Consider the following 20,922-nt stretch of genomic DNA (forward strand, 5'->3'; position numbering starts at 1 on the left):
CTAAGAAAATGACTGCTAACAGTTTCCATCAGATAATAAACGTAAGAAGTCCCTACTTTTAAACAGTTTACAAGTATTCTAGCTGTACTTTAAGATTGTGGTTGACAGCCGCACAAAGGTTGCCATCAAATATAACAATTTAAACAGTAGCCTTCAGCCTTCAGTTACTGCTTAGGATAGGCGTATAAGGTTTGTACTCAGCCAATGACTGTACCTGTCCTACATGTATCCGACACAACGATGGTGTCGTTTGTGTTGCAGAATACCATCTAAAGAATTGTGAAATGTAATACTTCCACACTACCACTACCACTGTCCCCCCCCCCCCCCCCCAATCAAAACAGAACACGGAATCCAGTGTCAACAATTGGGCGCACATCTATTTTTCTTGCTAATCCGCCTCGAAACTGAAAAGCATGATGCTGTGGTTGGGATGTAGAATGACGTGTACACAAACACTGACATCCATGTTATGATTCGGCGAGGTGGTGGCATGCCACAACCGGATTTAATAACCTTCCTTAGCGTCATGCTCATGCCATCACAACTATCCCCCGACTAATAATACTGTCTACCGCGGACCATGTGCTGCTATCAAAGTTAAAGCAATTGATTGTGCAGTTAATGAACAGCTGTCGCTTGCAATTTCTATTAGCTCACCATTCTTATGCATGTTATGCCTCCAACTAGTATTTACAACTGGTAAAGACCGACTTCCCCCTCGGTTATGAATGTAGCATGAGACAGTGGTTGTGTTCCATGTCAACTACGTTGCAGACGTTGCGTTTGGTTGCGTCTCATATCATCTCACGCAGTTAGCTTCAATGTTAAACACATATCCAGGCAATGTGTGATCTTGTCTGCATTAAGGTCAACCAGGAAGATGGGCAGACGGTTCAGGTTTCAACTTTCTACAGATTGTATGTCTGACGTATGTTCAGTGAGTCTCGAAGCATCAGGTCCCGGAGGCGCCACAGCGCGTCTGCCATCGTCTTGTGGGCTCCCTTGCTCTTCAGCCAATGGGAAGGGAGCTTGCTCTCCTGCTCTTTGGACAGGTGGACATCTCTCCTGCGTGCTGTGGAAATGACAAACAATGAACGTGTCACCACCTACATCGCTCACTTGTCATAACTCACCCTCAAACCGAACCCAACAATAATGTGATAAATTACAACTAAGACAGCAATTCAAGGGAAAAATAAAAAACAAAAAAACAGAATGTACATTAGAGTGACGAGGATATTGTTGTGCTTACTGCATTCAAGTTAATTCAGTATGCTGTAGGACCGATGTGCGTAGAGAAGGTGAACAGTACAGACCAACCGCAAATGTGGGAGTAGAAACATACCTTTGAGAGATTGGTCCCACTTGCTGACGGTGTTGGTCTCGGCGTTCAGGCCCTCAATGTACTTGAGGTAGGCCTCGGAGTGCAGCACTCTTTGGGTCTTGGGAGGTGGAGCCACAAACATGGGAGTCATGGGCTGGAGGTGGGATGGCTGCCCTAGCTGGCCCACACCTGGGTAGGGTGGAGGGGCCTGCTGTCCTGGGCTGAACATCCCAGACTGAGGGCCATGATAAGGAAAAATAGCTTTTACATTGCATTTGGTTGCTGTGAGTACATGGGCCTAATGTAAATTACAAGCACAATAATTATAAACATTCCAGATTATAGAATTTATAAAGTTCCAGATTATAGAAATTATCATCAGAGTGCAGTAACTCATTAGTAGTGCTTTTAGTGGTAAGTTCAACTGTTTACCTGTTGCATGTAGTGGTGGCCTCCGGGACTTCCTTGCATGCCATTCATACCAGGACCCATCATACCTATCGCAATAATGATATTAATAATGACCATCCACACACACTCCTTACACAACACATTAAAACACTGTTACATCAGGGTAACATTTGCTGCACAACAAATGGTGTGAGCTACATCACATGGAGAATGTGAACAGACTGCATGCTGTAGTGCAAATGTTATTTCTACAGAAACTGGTGATACTGAGTGTTAGTTGTAGAAAATGTCCACATGCAGTACGTTTGTTCATGTGTTAAGGTCAACTTGGAATCCAATGTTTGAGGCAAATGTGTGACTGAATAAAGCAGAGCATTTTTGAGTGTGTGTAAAGAGGTGAAGCCATCTGGAACCACGTAGCGCTAAACAGACAGTTTGATAAGAAAAGAAGGTAGCCGCCCCGCTACACAGAAACAGTGTGCTCCTACATTCATTACTTTCTAAGTGTTCTGTTCTGCCACCTGCACCTCACCAACTGTGTGCAGTTTCCCAATCTTCCAACAGAGACACATAATGACCGGGCTTGGCAGCCTTAACGGTCAGTCGGCCACCACAACAAAGCCTGTCCGTGGACCAGGCAAACCCCTCCAGCAGGAGAGACTGAGACAGGACTGACTGGAAGCTACTGACTGACCAGGACAGACGTGGCCTTGGCCTGGAGTGGATGGTGGGTGGTTGTGGTCCTTACCCGTGTGGGGCATGCCAGGATGGTACCCGGGCATACCTGGCTGGAAGTGTTGGGGGGGCATCGGGCCCATATGGTGAGGTGGCATTGGGCCCATACCCAGCAAGCCCTCATAGGGGCCCTGCATGGGCATACCGTAGGTGGGACCGTAGCCCATCATGCCTTTGGAGGAGGCGGGGCCAGGGGAGAGGACAACAACAACATAACCATGCATAAGTGACATGCAACTGACTATCCCAAAAACATGCACTACATTTTAATGATAAAAACCAAAATGAAGTTTAACCAGTTAGTAAGCAAAACCAAGCTAGGTGTTACGGTGTATATATATGTAAATATATCATAGGGTTGTAACAGTACGCCTAACCTTGTACGATACGTATTGCTGTTTCAGGGTCATGGTTCAGCACGTTTTAGGGCGCAGCGCAAAAATCTATTGTCAACAGTTACCGAAAAACAGTTTTTACTTGATTTGGCAAGACAAAGAATTATGTAGGAGACAGAGTTGCGTGGTTTCTTTCTGTTTTCGTATTGCTCCGGGGATACTGATAAAGGGGTGATGTCGGCATAGATGTCAACTAGTGCTGGGAAGTCTTTATACTGACTCAGATCTTTGAGTCGTTCAGTAAAAAGAACACCGATCGCCAGAAAGACAGGCATTGTACAGATCTGCTGGTAGCTGTTCGAATTAATGATTCAGTACAAAGAGAGACTCATTACTCTGAAGTCAGTAAAATAAATAGTTCAAAATGAACTCTGCACAACACTAGCGTAAACGTGTCAGGTGTTAGCTGCCACGTAGGCTACTTTCATCAAGCAATGTCGACATACAGTTAATGTTTTATCAACAACTCTCTGTCAATCACCGTTGTAATGGAATGCCCAAATTCTGAGAGACTAAAATAAAGATGGAGTATTCTGCAATGTTGGTTTATCCACAGCCTACCACCACTCCCCATTGTTGCTCATCCTTCTCGAGTTGGCCTCTAAAAACGGAAATTTGGAAAAGCTCCAACAAATATTATAATTTAGATTAGAAAAATTATTTCTTTAAACAGAAGAGATTAGTGTTTTTTTTTAAGACCCATTAAACACAGCATAGCTATTTATTTTCAAAATGTTTTCAAATGTATTGATCCAGGTTCAGGCGCGAACCGTGAAGAACCACCTGTACCGTACGGTTACGAATGTGCACCGTTACAGCCCTAATATATTAACACGGTGATGGGATGAAAGAAAAGGGTAGATTTTTAAATACTCTTCTTGATCATGCAGTTGATATGAATCATGCAAACTCTGACTAAACGCGTTTGATGCAAAACAAATAAAAGTGGTGAAATATTCAAAACGATCAATAACAGAAACAGCCTATAACAGGGATGCAGATTAAAGTAGCGCGGAAATTGTGAACGGACAACCTTCGAATAGGGGAAAGGGCAAATGAACTAAGGTCGAACCGTTTCAGGCAATCCAGCGTCATTATTTCCCAGGAGCTGCTAAGTGATTACGCTGTAACCCTGAATCCCAAATCAACCCTTAGCCCCTATTCTCTAGGCGCACGTGTGCTGAGTGGTCGATTCGGGATTCACCGCCCGTCTCTGTCTCTGTGAGGAAGGGGTTACCTGGACCAGGGGTCATTCCCATGTGGCTAGGCGAAGGCACCACCCCCATCATGGCCCCTACGGGGGTACCTGCTCTAGGAGAAGCTTGCTGCTGGGCTGCCCTCTCCCTCTCCTGCTGCTCCACCACCTTGGCTGCCCGCTCTGGAACAAACAGTAACACGCATTCTTGGAGTCACTCACCCAGCTTAAACTGTAGGGACATTGCAGAAGTCTCTGTGTATCTGATGTTTGGCGTGGGACATGGACATCGTGGGACACAGTTGTGTGCTGTCCATGTTAAGGGATGAACTGTCATCCGACTGGTACCATCGGATGCTGACTGCGGTGCATTAATCCACTGGTGAAACTAGAGGGCTCCTTCACGGCCGGCACATACATTCACCGGCCACTTTATTAAGTACACTTATCTTGAATTGGGTATGACAGCCTTTTGCCTCCAACCGCTGTGAGGTTCAATGCATTGTGTGTTAAGAGACGCCCTTCTGCACCCTACTGTTGCAAAGAGCGATTATTTTCGTTCCTGGCCTTTCTGTCACATTGAACAAGTCTTGCTATACTCTTCTGACCTTGCTCATTTCTTAGGTGTTTTTGCACACAGAACTGCCACTCACTGGATTTTTTCCCATCGTTTATCACACTAAAGTTGAGGGTCTGGAGGATGTCACTGACCTCCCTCTGAATTGAATATTTATTTTTAAACATACGTAAGCCTCTTGGGACATCTCATTACCATTTTGGCATGCATTTCATCTCAGAAACTACATTAAGCTATTTCAGCCAGAAGGCAACACCAGCTATTTTGTCTACACTATATAAATGGATTTGTGTTAACCTTTCCACATGACTGTACATGCCTCAGTACGGTCATGCTTCCCGGGCCACCCTACCTTCATACTCCACTTTCTTTGGCCCCTCCAGGTTCCTCCACTCAGTGCCCACCAGACGGCTCAGCTCCCCAAAGGAGAAGTCAGGGTGACGGGTCTTGATGACTGAACGCATCTCACTGCTGAACAGGATGTAGCCGCTCATGTTAATCTTTCTCTTGGATCCTTCTTTCTTAGAGACACCCTTCACCTTGGGAGTGGACTGTAGAGAGAATCCAGGGGTAGACAGGTCAATCAACAACCACACCTGTTCATTCATTTACCTTCCCAAGTTAGACGGCAGAGGCCCTGAGTAGTGACGTCTGGCACGGGTGGGGATTTACAAACTGCTTATTTAGGGGTTCGGGATCTGGTTTAAGATGTTAGGGGAACGTTGGTATTGGTTGGAATATCTGGGTAGAGCGATGTGTGATCCACAAAAGGGTAAATACATGGAGGCGGTATAATATTCTGGACCGAATCAACGTGTGTGGGCAGAAAGGGGTTGGGCAACAAACATTTGGGCAACAGGTGTTGGGTGGGTGGGTGGGTGGGTGTAAGACCTGAAGAGGGGTATAAGGCATGATGTCCAAATTGCTTGCCAGAGGAGTCTGAATAGTGGGCATGGAGGGAGTCTCTGGAGCCTCGTCCTCATCCTCCAGATCATCCAGATCCTCATCTCCCTCATCCATGTCTGCCAGCTTCAGCTCCAGCGCCTCAATCTTCTTATCCAGCAGAGGTGACGGCTCCTTCTGGGGCACTATCAACTTCCTGGACGATAGACCAGATCAGAGACATTATCCCAACCGGTCCAGAAAACCACACCAGTGCTACACATCTACATTCTAATTTCATTACGTGGGCAGAACATGAATCAATCCAACCAATAAGGGGCAGGGAATAAAAGGCTTTCTTGTTCTACGCATGGCAAATGTACAGAACGTGAGATGTCCCCACCTGAAGTAGTAGACCTCATCGTCCACCACCTTAGCATGGAGGGAGAAGCGCTTCAGGCCTTTAAACTTTTTCATCTGCTTCTCGCTCTCGATGTAGCGGCTCTCGCACAGGAACACGTCTTCCTCAGGCACCTCAGTGGGCCGACAAGACAGGTAGTCCTTGAAGGAGGACACCACACACTTCCCTGCAGAACATGGGGAGGGATGGAGAGCCTGTTGCTTGACTGCATGGCCAAAAATACAGCAACTGAACCTCCGTGTGTTACTTTATGTCTGAAACGTAGACTAGTGAAGCAAACTTAGTGAACGTGACAACATCAACATGAATGTGGAGGGCCGTGCAGGCATCTTGTGATGCGGTGAGGCACCTTTGACACAGGTCATGGGAAATGTCTCCTCCAGATGGCTGAGGAACACCTCCCTCTTGTAGAACATCTTGGTGGGCTCGTGTTCTGTCTCTTCGGGGTGGATGAAGATGGGCCCGAAAAAGAACACTGATCGGTCACGCACCCACAGCTTCTCTATCCTGTAACAGCCCCAAAAGTCAGCCGTGTTAGCGTCCTAATGTCCCCAGAGACGCTCACCGCGTCCTCATATTCAACGCACAACTGCAACACATTTCCGTGATGGGTTCCAACCTATCCCCTGGCCTTCTTCTCCGTATTAACGGACGGCAGGTGCACGGGTCAACCAGCCGGTACCAAGCAGAAAACAAACCCATCTCCACGATAATGAACGTTCTTACCTGCCGATGTGCGGTTTGCTGAGCCCATGTGACTGGACGTATACGCAGTCTCCCACCTTCACCCACATGTTGTTGTAGTGGAGCTGGTCATAGTACTGACAGCCCGGCTCGCCTCCGGTCATCTCCACGGGCACGTCCTCACGCTCCTGCGCACACAGTCACACACTCAGTAACACCGCTCAGGTCCACAAAATGGAACGTGTCCACAATACAGGCCAATGTTTAGTGTGCCTATTTAAAAAAAAAACTAAAAACACCCAGTTGAAGTGCTGCCTTGTGCTAAGTGTGATGGACTCTGTCCGACAAGGAAGACAACCGCTAAAAGAAAATGAAAAAGAATCCTGTGCTCAGACTTCCTACCTTGTCGACGACGCTGAGGCCCCCGTTATCGGCCACAGACGGCGGTTTCTCCTGATCCCGTTTGGCGTACATGGAGGCCACCCTGACAACAGGCAAGGGCACATCCCGAGGGACCAGCCTCACCGCGGCCGGCACGGCCCACATCTTTATCTTCTTAAAGGCCTTGTTCCTGGCAGAGTAACGGGACTCACAAACGTACACATCTTCCGGTCGGAGCACCTCGGGCTGCAGCTTGAAGTAATCCTGACGGAGGGAGCATGGGGATCAGTTCACAGCAAAGCCACAGCAGAATAACTCCTCTGCAATGCATAATGAGGGGTTATTTGTGATATGAGGCAATCAGTGGGTCTGTGTAGTGCTTCTTAAGTACTCCGCATTCTACAGGTGGCGATAAATTAGGGTGGGCGATGTTTTCCTGGCACACACCAGGCCCCTTAATACAGAGTTGGAAACAGTTAAAAGTGTATCTGAACATTGCTGGTGACCAGGTGCATCGCATCATGGCTGCAGTCGATCCTTCATCACTTTGATACTTCCAGCAGAGTGATCTGCCATATCAGATATGCCTCTCAGAACGGTTCCAGGAACAAGGGCTAACTGAATAAGCCCAAACAACCCAATAAATCACCTTTAGGGTGAGATGGAAAGGGTTTGTTGCAGCATGCACGTATTGCAGTCCAATCTGCAGCCACTGAGGGATGCCGTCGGGTCAGCATCGCTGTGGAACATTGGACACCTTCCAGAAGCCATACCCCAAAGGATTCAGACTACTCTGAAGGCAGAGGGGGGGTCTGGCTCTGTACTAAAATGGCTGTTTTAATCAACAGGCTACTACTTGCATATAACAATTTGGCAATAATGAGGCGTTCAAACCCAACATCTTTGATCCAGCTGTGATTATAATGAAAACCATTCAGATACATTGATGGTCTTACCTTGACAAACATCACCATGCATTTTCCCAGTATCTTGCTGACTGGTACTTTGTTGAAGTAGTCACTCTTGAAGACCTCCTGCTGGAGGAATTTCCGCGTGGCCAAATGGAAAGTCTCACTGGGCCTATAGAACCAGCAGCCATACAGCCACTTGTCACCTACACACAAACACACACACACGTTTGTATGGCTATCTTCATGGGGACCAGAAAATAGAAATTGCATGCTCCCATGCCCTAATCTTAACCCTAACCTCAATAAAGTAACATTTAGGCCTAAACTTTACCTAGATGTAATGCCTAACCTTAACCAACATCGCCTGGACCTTAAAGAAACCCCAATTCTAACTCTAAAATGAATAGTAAGTTTGACCCTAAACCAGAAATTGCCTTTTGCCTCACGGGGACCGGAAAAAGGTCTCCATGAGTCAATTTCTTTCTGGTTCTGCTATAAAAAAAAACGCACACACACACACAATTGCTCTTAAAAAAAAAAGTTACATAACTAATCCTAACCCTAAACCACAATCCTAAATTATTACCCTAACCCCAACTTTTGCCCTAAGCCTTGAACATAAGTAGAAAAAATACAACTTTTCGGTTTTCAATCAGGACAGGAAAAATGTCCCAATTTCACAGATTCCGGGACAATTTAGTCCACACACAAAATAACACATAACGAATGGGATAGTGGCAGAATCCAAGAGAAGAGTGTCTCAAAGTTATGGATGTCTTATGAGTGTTTACAGTTACCCGTTTCGTCCTCCCACAGGCGCTCGATGCAGACGATGTGAGGCTTGCGGTTGGCCTCAGTTGGCTGCACGTAGACAAAGTCTCCCACGTGGTAGGTCCTGTTCTCAAAGCTGCAATCCTGTCTGTATGTCCTCTCTGGCCCCAGTGGCCAGGCTCCTCCTCCAGCTAGGTCCTCAGCCTTGTCACCCTCTGGAAGTCGCACAGATGATCCATTATACTCACATTATATACACTTCAGCGGGGCTATTCAACTCTGATTTGGAGGCCCAGAATTCTGCGGTTTTTCAGCCCCCCCTAATCAGGGATACCAGATGAACGCAATTAACTACAATGTAGAAGAACAAAAAAACAAGGGTTTCAGCCGGCTTTACTGTCAATGGGCATAGTTACATGCACAAGGTAATGTGATTATGTACAATAGTTAGTCTATTGCCATAGCCAGATTCCTTTCTAATTATTAGTGTATGTAGTACATGAAAATCACGCCAACCGGTTTAGAAATGAAGTCATTCTTCAGATGCATACCTAGGCACCACCCCGACACACACGCTTCCACACCCACAACAACAACCCAGGCCGATAGCTTTGTGATTGGAGTCCCTGACCACTGACCAGTAAGCGAAAGGTTGATAGGTTGAATCAAAGAGCAGGCAAGGTGAATATTTGTGTCGCACTGTATCTGAACGCGGCAGTTTATCCTTCTCTCTTCCTGTAAGTGGTTCTGCTGAAGGACTTAAATATGAAATGCTTCACAAACCTTTGTTCTCCTCCTCCCTCTTCATTTTGTCCTCCTCAATCTCTTTTGGTATTTTCTCTCTCTTCTCCTGCTCGACATCACTGTGCAGGTGTTTGGAGGTGTAGCTGAGCGCCGGGGACAGGAGGATCTCTCCGTTCTTACACAGCTCGTCTCGAATCTTTATGAAGAATTGCTGCAGCTCCACCGCATCCTCAAAGATCTCAGAGTCCGTCCTGCAGGGACAGAGCCAGACGTGCAGGGTCACGGGAGTGTGTGTGGAGGAGGAGGAATCAGAAAACTAAACTCAAAACCAAAGCAAATGAGTCTTTCTAAGGATTGTTAAATGGCGTACCTGTGTAAGCGTCTGGCCTTCTCCAGAACCTCAAACATGTGCTCCTGGAACACGTCCAGCCTGCGGTAGCGTCCTCGGTCCACATTGGCCCGGATCACGTCAAAGTTGAGCGGAGGCTTCTCTGGGCTGTTCGGGTCCTGTTAGGGGTCATTTCAGTTTGTGGTCGTTACTGTTATTTACCATTACTACAGGTTAGGGCAAAAAACGTTATTTACCATTACTACAGGTTAGGGCAACAATTAAGAAATGTTATTTACCATTACTACAGGTTAGGGCAACAATTAAGAAATGTATTGGATTTACGACGAACGCAGACACTAAAATCATGGCCCCAAGTGGGGTATTGGCCATTGGTTACCTGGGCAGGGATCTCAGCCAATGAGTCGCTGTAACACCTCCCCTCCTCGTCCTGGTGTCCCAGCACAGACACAAACAGGTTCCTGATCAGCTCTCTGACCAGGGGCCCAACAGCATAGGCCGCACTGCCCTCCTCCCCACCCTCCTGCTGCCTGCGCGTCTCCAGGAGCACCCGGTGGAGGAGCAGAGCGTCACGGTAGATCAGGGACTCCGGCTCGTTGTAGGTACAGGCGTTGTTGAACATCAGGGCAAAATCTTCCACCAGAGCGTCCACGTCCTGATAACGGCCGCTCGCCATGTGGCTGGAGGACCAGAGATGGTTTATTATCCACATTCACAGAGGGGCGAGGCGCAGGGCCAGACAGAGGGGCGAGGCGCGGGGCCAGACAGAGGGGCGAGGCGCGGGGCCAGACAGAGGGGCGAGGCGCGGGGCCAGACAGAGGGGCGAGGCGCGGGGCCAGACAGAGGGGCGAGGCGCGGGGCCAGACAGAGGGGCGAGGCGCGGGGCCAGACAGAGGGGCGAGGCGCGGGGCCAGACAGAGGGGCGAGGCGCGGGGCCAGACAGAGGGGCGAGGCGCGGGGCCAGACAGAGGGGCGGGGCCAGACAGAGGGGCGAGGCGCGGGGCCAGGCCTTCCACTTGAGGATACTGCATTTCCTACTTTCCAAACCCACCAGTTGCCGGCTCAGTCCACAGAAATGGAATTCAAGGACTGTGCCCCACCCCTTTCACCTTTCGACAACCTTATCTCCAGCTAGCCAAAGACACGTTCACACATTGGCCTCCACTGTACCTGCGCAGACGCTCCATGTCGATGGGCCTCTTAATGGTGGCGTAGTAGTCCGGCAGCTCGGAGCGGGACGGCAGCCTCAGGAAGATGGTGGAGATACGTCGGCCCTTGGCGTCAGTGTAGTTCCTCACGGCATCGTACAGCTCGTTGAGCCGCTGCTGCAACGGGGTCAGGTACTTATTGGGCTTCTTAGGTGACAGGCCACTCTTCCCTACAGAGAGAGGATGGTGATGACGATGATGAGTGTGATGATGAATGCGATGACGATTGTGTTTGAGACAAGTACACCAAATGAACAGACATTGAGAATTTGAATTCAAATTATTATTTTTTTATAAACATTTAGAAGAGCTATTCTACACCCATAAGAAAGAGTCAAACGTACTTAGTTTAATCTTAGGAGATCCCACGTTGTCAGTGTTCTCTTCAGGAGAAGCTCCTAACTCCTTCCTCTTGTCCTTCACGATCTTCTCCAGGATGTCAGCATCGTTATAGACCTTATAGACCACAAAACGGAACATTAGAACATGTCACACAAGCCTCCCATGTGTTGTGGGTTTGACTTCCATGGGGAGGGGTACGTAACTCAACCTTCTCATGTGTTGTGGGTTTGACTTCCATGGGGAGGGGTACGTAACTCAACCCTCCCATGTGTTGTGGGTTTGACTTCCATGGGGAGGGGGAAGAAACTCTCAACCCTCCCATGTGTTGTGGGTTTGACTTCCATGGGGAGGGGTATGAAACTCTCAACCCTCCCATGTGTTGTGGGTTTGACTTCCATGGGGAGGGGTATGAAACTCTCAACCCTCCCATGTGTTGTGGGTTTGACTTCCATGGGGAGGGGTATGAAACTCTCAACCCTCCCATGTGTAGTGGGTTTGACTTCCATGGGGAGGGGTACGTAACTCAACCCTCCCATGAGTTGTGGGTTTGACTTCCATGGGGAGGGGTATGAAACTCTCAACCCTCCCATGTGTTGTGGGTTTGACTTCCATGGGGAGGGGTACGTAACTCAACCCTCCCATGTGTTGTGGGTTTGACTTCCATGGGGAGGGGTACGTAACTCAACCCTCCCATGTGTTGTGGGTTTGACTTCAATGGGGAGGGGTATGAAACTCTCAACCCTCCCGAGTGATGAAAATAAATTGTCAACAAGACAGTCAACAAAAGATTCAACAAAGTCAAATCAATCAATGAGCACGGTTTTAAGTGGCAGGTGGATTTGTGACGGACTGGGATGGGTCCCACCTGAGATCCCTCCTCGTTGTAGTGGCGTGCATTGCGGAACATCAGCCTCATGTCATCCATCAGGGCCTCCTCAGTGGCATAGCGCTCGGAGCGGATGTTGTGCTCAATAGTCTTAAGGTCCATGGGCTCCAAGATCACCTGGTGGTACGGAGAAATTAGGGGGTCGCAACGCACGGCTGCAGAAAGGTCACTACTCGACAGTGAAAACCGTGTGTGGTCCTCAAGCCTACCTTGTAGTAGTCTGGGTAGTCCTTCTTGGAGGGCTTGACCATGAACAGATCACACAGCCTGCGGTTGGTCCCTGCCTCTCTTGCTTCGGTCACTGCAGCATACAGGGCCTTCATTCGGTTCTTCTTCACATTCTTCTTATGGCTGCAGGGCAAGAAAGGGTTGGGGCTTATTAACCAGTGAAAATAAAACAGCTCTATGACATTGAAGATCCACCAGCGTACAGTAGGCATGAGGTTCTTTTCTGCATATGCATCTTTGTTTTGACACCAAATACAGGTGCTGGTAATAAAATTAGAATATCATCAAAAAGTTGATTTATTTCAGTAATTCCATTCAAAAAGTGAAACTTGTATCATTTATAGATTCATTCCACACGGACTGATATATTTCAAGTGTTTAATTCTTTTAATTTTGATGATTATAACTGACAACTAATGAAAATCCCAAATTCAGTATCTCAGAAAATTTGAATATTACTTAAAACCAATACAAAAAAATGATTTTTAGAAATGTTGGCCAACTGAAAAGTATGAACATGAAAAGTATGGGCATGTACAGCACTCAATACTTAGTTGGGGCTCCTTTTGCCTGAATTATTGCAGCGTGGCATGGAGTCGATCAGTCTGTGGCACTGCTTGGGTATAATGAGAACCCAGACTGCTCTGATAGTGGCCTTCAGCTCTTCTGCATTGTTGGGTCTGGCGTATCGCATCTTCCTCTTCACAGTACCCCATAGATTTTCTATAGGGTTAAGGCCAGGCGAGTTTGCTGGCGAATTAAGAACAGGGATACCATGGTCCTTAAACCAGGTACTGGTAGCTTTGGCACTGTGTGCAGGTGCCAAGTCCTGTTGGAAAATGAAATCTGCATCTCCATAAAGTTGGTCAGCAGCAGGAAGCATGAAGTGTTCTAAAAGTTCCTGGTAGACAGCTGCGTTGACCTCGGACCTCAGAAAACACAGTGGACCAACACCAGCAGATGACATGGCACCCCAAACCATCACTGACTGTGGAATCTTTAAACTGGACTCCTTGTGCAAGGTGTCAATGGTTGTCTTTTGGACAGCTGTCAAGTCCGCAGTCTTCCCCATGATTGTGTTGCCTACAGAACTAGACTGAGAGACCATTTAAAGGACTTTGCAGGTGTTTTGGGTCCTCAATATTGAAACTTTTCACAATTTTCAAATTTTCTGAGATACTGAATTTGGGGTTTTCATTAGTTGTCAGTTATAATCATCAAAATTAAAAGAAATAAACACTTGAAATACATCAGTCTGTGTGGAATGAATGTATAAATTATACAAGTTTCACTTTTTGAATGGAATTACTGGAATAAAATTAACTTTTTGATGATATTCTAATTTCATGACCAGCACCTGTACATGGCTGTGGTAACGTTTAACAAAAAACTGAAATGTCTTCTGCAACAGATTCCAATTTAAGGGCTAACGTTTTGGTGCTGCCTCTTGCAAACAAGTCAGGTAGGCTATACAACTAGAATAACATTAGTTATGCCAGAAAAGCAGATTCATTACAAATCTAAAGTCAGGCCAAGTAGCAAGTCTGCTTAAGTTGACAATGGGTATAAGCAACTTTGCAGGAGTTGAGTGTAGGGCTGTCGCAATTAATACATAATTGCCTGATTGCGATTATTCAAGCCAGATGGCAATTATTTTGTAAACCCTGAATAAGGTTTCTTTAGACCAATGTTAGAAACGTCTGAAAAAATACCAATGCGAATTGTCAGTTTCCCTTAGTCAGGATGTCAGTTTCCCTAAGTCAGGATGTCTAGGACATGGGAGCAGAAGAGCGTTTGACATGGAAAGTTATAGGCGCAGATAATTTGTTGCATCAACTCTGATCATCAAAAGAAAAAACAAACAAGTGCATCTATGTAGTCGTGGTAACTAGAAGAAAGAGGGGTCAAAGTGGTCCTACCTTTTTCTTTTGGTGATTGGTCCGGTTCCGGTGTCAGAGCTGAGAATGCTGTCCTGATCCTCATCATCACCTCTTCTCAACAGCTCCCTCTTCTTCAGCTAGAAAACATTCATTATTCATACCCCAGTCAACAATAACTTTTAACAACAGTGCTTCCCAAGGATTGTGGCAAAGCAGGATGGGGGGGTCTCTGGGTGAGTGTGGCCAATGGTGGGTTCACCAACTAAACATTTTAGAGGCTCTGTTCTTGGCCACGCTGACAACTTCCAGCAAATGTTGCTATCTACTTCATTCTGCCATAGATTTTTTCAGGCCAATTTTCTTCCAAGAAAAAAATCTATATGCCCTGTTAATTACTAGAGCTGGGTACAATGGCCAAAATACAATATCATATGTAGTGTTTCTATGTATAGTGAATTAACCTAGCAGAAATTGAGTAAAACTTTCCGATCAGTCCCAGCAACCGATGGTTTGGGCCAGAACATGCGTCGGAAAAGCAACATTTTGTTAATGTGTCACGGACACTGATAATATGATTTATTATTGGTTGGCCGATTAATCTGGTCCAATTAGAGGTTTTGAAGACATTTAGTCATGGGTTTTATGAATTCCAAGCCTCTACTGACCAGCAGGATCTGCTGCAGACGCAGGGCCCGTTTGAAGATGGCAGAGTTGGGCACATTGTAGCGCTTAGCGTTCTCAAACATCAGAGTGAGGTCAGCGTCCATCTGCTCCACGCTCTCATACTCCCTGTTCTTCATCTTCTCCCTGGGACACAGGACCAGTGACAAGACATGTAGAGGGTGGGTTTCAATGTTCATCAAAAATAGCAACAGTAAATACAAATACAGCTCCTACAGGCGTTTGGGAGAAGCACAGTTTCTATAGGACGATGTGCTTTAGTAGCCTACCCCTACCTGATCTGCTGCAGGGAGATGGGCTGTTTGATCTGCTGGTAGTAGTCGGGGTATTCTTTCCTAGAGGGCAGCTGGAGGAAGGGTTCAGAGAGGAGCTGTCCCTGGCTGTTCCGGCCCCCTCTCACAGCCTCGTACAGCTGAAACACCGGGTTACCCATGTCCATACTGGAGTTCAGGCACTCCGCCTCGGACTCCCCCTCGTCGTAAAGCACGGAGCCTGGAACACACCCAATAACGACGCAAAGATAGGAAGTGGGGTTGGTTGTGGGCGAAGGGCAAAACAAATTTTGACTCCGTCGGAGTGGGTGTGGTGTTGAAACCAAGTCACCTGAGAGCAGGGCGTCCTCTTCACTCTCTGAGCCATACTGCAGAGCCAGAGTGATGGCCGACAGACGGTCTCCCTGGGCTGACCTGCGGTTCCTGATGCGGACACTGGTCTTGGTGGGCTCAGCGTGGTCTATCTCAGTCTTCCTCTGGATGAACACCTTCTTGATGGTGTTAGCATCCTTTACATAAAAAAGAAAAGAAAGATCATTAGTAAGCTTGCTACAGCACCTACATTTGGTAGGTGGTACACATTGACAAATATATTTCTTACAGTAAAAATAGTTCTAGACATTGGAGCAAAGGAGAGAAAAAAAAGAAAATCAAGGAAATGCTTTATGAAATATTTCCCCATTTACATGGGAACTATGACTAAGAACACATTCTGATTTTCTTGAACTAATTAGGATTAACACCCTTACTAAGGAACAGAGTTTTCACCTTGCTAGCTCTGGGATTTGTTTTATAATGACTAGGCTACCCTGTAGCCCTAAAGAAAATATACCTTAAAAACCTGAGATCCTGGTTCATTGTACGTTTTAGCATTTTTCGCCAGAAGGTCAATATCCTTAGCCATAGCAGAGACACTTTTGTAGTATCCAATCTGTGGAAAAAAAAAATAATAATCTGCATTAACCACAAAGTACCATGGACAGGTCACAGGAAGTTATATATTTTATTAGAGAAAGGAACAAATTATAAAAAGTAGGCATTATTTTGACATTATGACATGAGGACTTAACAGCGACTTGAATTGAAATAGGTCTTCAAAAAACCTAAACCAAAAAAGTCCCCGTTTCATAAATGCTTGCATTTCCTTAACTTCACCAATTCAATATTGTGTGTAAAAAAGCCACATTACCATTATCAGAATAATTATTATTATAAAGAATTTTCCATGCATTCAATAGCAGTCCTTACTATCGCCAGAAGGGGTGAGATTTCTCCACAATCTAACTTTTTGGAGCGGTGGCGGAGTTACCAGCAGCGGTCTAACCCTAACATGGTGGAAACTGAATATGTTCAAACGAGTAGACGCAAATCCATTCCACACACATCACTGCATCAAGACGCCAACAAAATACCTGTATTCTCTGAGCGATGGCTCGAAGATCAATGGGCTCCTTGATAACGGCATAGTAGTCTGGGTAATGCATTTTGGAAGGCAGCTTCTGGAAGAGCTCACTGATGACCCGTCCAGATGGGTCTGTGTATGAAACCACAGCATCCAACAGCTGCTCTAAAACCTCCTTCAGGCAGCTCGGCGGCGTCTGCAGATCAGTGGAGAGACATTAGACTACCATGCACACGCACAACAGTGTTTGGCGCATCTTTGGAGGACATCAACATTAGGTAAACTAGGCTGGAGGGTAGCACTGACAAACAAAAGGAATTAGGTGGTTGACCAGATATAAATGGACAGACACATATAGAGGCAAAACTGATTTGTAAGAAGACATCTGATCTTTACCTCGTCTTCAGTGGAGAGAGCGGGATTATCTAGCATATCTTCACCATCGTCGTCATCGTCATCATCATAGCCTGGCTGCACAAACTCATTCCTGGTGTGGATGTAAAGTTCCCACAGCCTGCAGGCTGCCTGGTACTCCTCACTGTCAGCCTGACAGGTCATAGATAAAGTCATTATTAACCCAGTGTTAAAACTTTATTTCTGTCAAGCAGACCACAACAGGGGAGGTACCATACTAATATATTGGGCTTTATATGGAAGACAGTGGGAGCATCTGCCCTGAATCAATATACATAAAATACCCCAAAATACACTTGTTAGAAACATATTCGACTCAGTCCGCAGTGTACACAGCTTCTGGAAACATTAACTTCCCTCTATCAAAAATGAACATTACCCAAAGTGTAAAAGATCACAGAAAATCAAAATTAAAGGAATCTCACCTTATAGTAGTTCTTCGCATTGTTGAACATGAGCTGGAAGTCAGCAGTGAGCTGCTCCACATCTTGGTAGTCTTCTGACTTGAGCTTTTGCTGGATCTTAGTCATGTCTATGGGCTGGGACACCACGTCATAGTAGTCTGGCTGGTTCCTGAAATGGGGGGGTGGACATATGTCACCCGAGGCGCTACTATTTGCTGTTCATTTGCAGTGGTGATGTTGGGATTTGGGAGGTGGGGGTTGACCGGACAATAAAGCATTGCATGAATCTGTCATGATGTTGTGTTGTTCTATGAATTAACATATGACAAATGTTGCGTATGGGTACCGATGGGTTACTTAATACTGTTGTGGTTGGTAATTGGTTTAAAATAGCAATAAGGCACCTTGGGCATGTTCTGTATATGGCCAATGCCCCATCGCAAAGGGCATAATGATGTGCATACGAACAGCCCTTGGCCATGATATAGGCCATGCTGTTTTAAAAATAACACACACACATTAGTGAAAATTAAAGGCTGCCTTTACACACTTAAACTGTATTTCTCAATTTGCAGACAGAACTTTCATCAGATATTGTTGTAGGCGGAATTCACATAACCGAAGACGTAGGGGCTTATCCCCACCTGGCACTCGGGTGGATTATAGGTGCAGTTTAATCCTTGAACTATTGTACCAAATGTTGGAAAATGGGAACACACTCTCACATTATATACAGTACAGAAGCTTACCTTCTCTTTGGAACCCTGATGAACAGCTCACAAAGCAGCCTCCCCTGGTCGTCCTTGTGGTCCCGAACAGTGTTGTACAACTCATGGCACACAGCAATCTGATGAACACAAAACATAATCAAACAAAGAATCAAAGCTGGTATACATCAGTGGTTCCCAACCAGGGGTACTAGGACCCCTTGAGGTACCTGGCCAATCCAAGGAGGTACCTGACAAGACTCATATGACCATAGGCTTACTAGTAAAATTAACAATACAGGGGAATGTCCAAGGCAGTCCAGGCAAAGCGAAATTCAGTTGGTGACACCGTAATTGAGAAAGGTTGTGAACCACTGCTGTGCATCATTTAAATACAACATGGCAAAGCAGAATAAGTGTCAAACGAAGATGTTAAAAGCCTCTAAAACTTCATTATGGGTACAGATAGGTCAGATCTCATTCATAATTTCACACATCTGCATTAGAATGAATAAAACTCACGGGGTCAACAGTAGGAACGTTTGAGGCTCTCCTTCTCTTTCGCCCACTTCCAAGAGTGGAAGAGGCAGCATCGTCAAAGTCCCCTCCGCTCGCACTACTTGAGGGTGAGGTGGCTCTTCGTCTTTTCAAACTCATTGGCATATCTGATGGTGCAGTACCTTCTTAAAACAACATAAACCGTTAGCTCACTGTCTAGGTAACGCTACAACGTACAGTAGTTGGCTACATAGTATACTGTCAAGACCAAGTGACGTTAGCTTTTGAACAACTAGCTATCAGATAACATATGGGAGTGGGAGGGGATTCTTCATAAGTGCAGTACAGCCCTCTCCTATACCCAGAATGATACTGGTTCAACTAGTCCTTCAATTTAACTAATGTAAATATGTACAGCGTGTTAAGAGAAAGATGTACAGGATCATGCTCATTTTAGCTTACAACAAGCAGCTAGCTGTATATATACGCTGTGCTGGTTAACCAGCTAAATAGCTCTGGTTACACAGTAAATTAACTAAGTAACGTACCTACAAAAACTACACTTGAACTCTCTGCTAGAGCGTTACTCACAGCAGTAGTACACTTAAATTACCTAGCAAGTTACCATACGCGCTTACTGTTACAGGGTTACAGTTGGCTGCCTAAGCTAGCTAACGTGCTAAGTTTGCTAAGTAGCGTAGCTAGCTACAAAACAAAGGCGAGCGCCTAAAACTGTAGCTACACATTCCAACGGAAACTAGATTAAACAACTAGCTTGCTGAAATTACGTTTGTTATCTTTCTTTGTTAAATTAATTTGAAATTAAATGCAAACCAAGCTTACCAGAATTTAAAGTTTTCCTGTGCAAAAGTAGATAGCCACCTATGTGTTAATTCATTCGAACAGCTATCTTGCTAGTCAAGTTCCTACCCGTGACTGTATATTGCCGGAAGTGACACACGGCTGAACGGTTTAATCGTTCTTCAGGACAGTATAGTGGACTTTCTTATTTCTTTCAAAACAAGAGTCTGCCTGCAAAGACATGATAAACTATAGAAATATACAGCTCACTTCACATTTTTCTTTCCTTTCCAAAAAAGTCAAAAAGGAAGGTTTTGAGTGAGAAACAGAAGGGTTAAAATTAAGAAACCAATGCAAATGGAACGTTTCTGCTCCTCATTCAAAACTTTCCTTTTCAATCTTTTTGGAAAGGAAAGAAAAACTTTCAGTGGTCCCTTAATTTTTTCTATATATTTAGATATTCGCAGATACATTAATTGAGTTAATACTCTGATTCTTAATTTTATGTCCACCGAACTCTAGCAACAAATACTTGACTTTAGTCCCCAGTCTTCTGTGAAACAATGAGTCTGGCATTCAATTCAGTCTGTATATGGTGTTATTTAATACACTAAAGTCTAAATACCCAGCAGCTGTTTTCATAACACCCACTCCATTGTGTAATTTTTAGTCATACAGTGAAGAAAGTAGAAATGCTGCTGACCTCATCCACTTAAATGTCACCTTACACTGTATTGATCCTTCAGACCCGCCTGTGTATTTTTTATATATCTCTCGATCTTTATATATATTATATATATATATATATATATATATATATATATATATATATATATATACACACACATACACACGCACTGGGTTGGTTAGGTTACTTTTTAAATGTAATCAGTTACGTTACAAGTTACATGTCCACATTTGTAATCAGTAACATAACTTTTTGATTACTTTAATATTAAGAGACATTAGAAAACAAATAGGAATAGCCAATTGACCAATATAACCAATTGAACACATTTTGTGGGATCAATCAATGTTAGAGTTTACATAGCTGGCCAAAAACGGAATTTGCATACACTTGTGTGCACTAAATCTGCAGTAGTCTGATGTTTTGCACCACCACCACAAACGTGGTCAAAACACTGCAAAAGCCCCAGGCACGCGAATGCACGTTTGTAATTGTGAACACCCACACACAAATACATTTAACCCACGTGAACGTAACCTGTGATTATTAGGGCCACCAGCGATGGATTTTCAAAACGCAAATGAAAGAAATAAACTGTGATTATACACCTGCACTCTTAGTTTAAATTCAATGCGGTCAGCAGCCAATGATAACCACAATTTTCTGAGATGCAAAGCAAAAGCAGGGTCACATGGCCTACCTGTATGGACGGACCTGTATGGACTGAG

The 20,922-nt window shown here is 45.3% G+C and overlaps 1 protein-coding gene across 5 annotated transcripts; it reads right to left on the reverse strand.

Annotated features, from left to right (window-relative positions):
• Positions 1–352: 352 nt before the first annotated feature.
• Positions 353–19,661, reverse strand: pbrm1l (polybromo 1, like). 5 transcript variants are annotated; one of them, XM_029114277.2, is made up of 31 exons: positions 19,549–19,661; positions 18,730–18,887; positions 18,250–18,347; positions 17,522–17,669; positions 17,079–17,228; positions 16,693–16,878; positions 16,113–16,211; positions 15,612–15,789; positions 15,284–15,500; positions 14,993–15,134; positions 14,367–14,464; positions 12,429–12,570; positions 12,199–12,336; positions 11,336–11,447; positions 10,954–11,161; positions 10,163–10,463; positions 9,805–9,941; positions 9,474–9,685; positions 8,717–8,905; positions 7,965–8,122; positions 7,030–7,272; positions 6,670–6,815; positions 6,293–6,450; positions 5,926–6,109; positions 5,532–5,739; positions 4,993–5,191; positions 4,106–4,246; positions 2,487–2,645; positions 1,760–1,824; positions 1,349–1,562; positions 353–1,075 (listed from the first exon to the last, which is right to left on the reverse strand). In XM_029114277.2, exons 2-31 carry the CDS (start codon positions 18,868–18,870, stop codon positions 912–914), a joined length of 4,935 nt encoding a protein of 1,644 aa, XP_028970110.1. In that variant the 5' UTR covers positions 18,871–18,887; positions 19,549–19,661; the 3' UTR covers positions 353–911. The 5 variants fall into 5 exon arrangements, with proteins under 5 accessions (XP_028970110.1, XP_028970111.1, XP_028970109.1 ...); XM_029114278.2 differs by having other exon boundaries at positions 4,175–4,246; positions 18,730–18,890; XM_029114276.2 differs by having other exon boundaries at positions 18,730–18,890.
• Positions 19,662–20,922: the final 1,261 nt, after the last annotated feature.

The sequence above is a fragment of the Esox lucius genome, chromosome 17, assembly GCF_011004845.1.
Source record: "Esox lucius isolate fEsoLuc1 chromosome 17, fEsoLuc1.pri, whole genome shotgun sequence".
Lineage (NCBI taxonomy): Eukaryota > Metazoa > Chordata > Actinopteri > Esociformes > Esocidae > Esox > Esox lucius.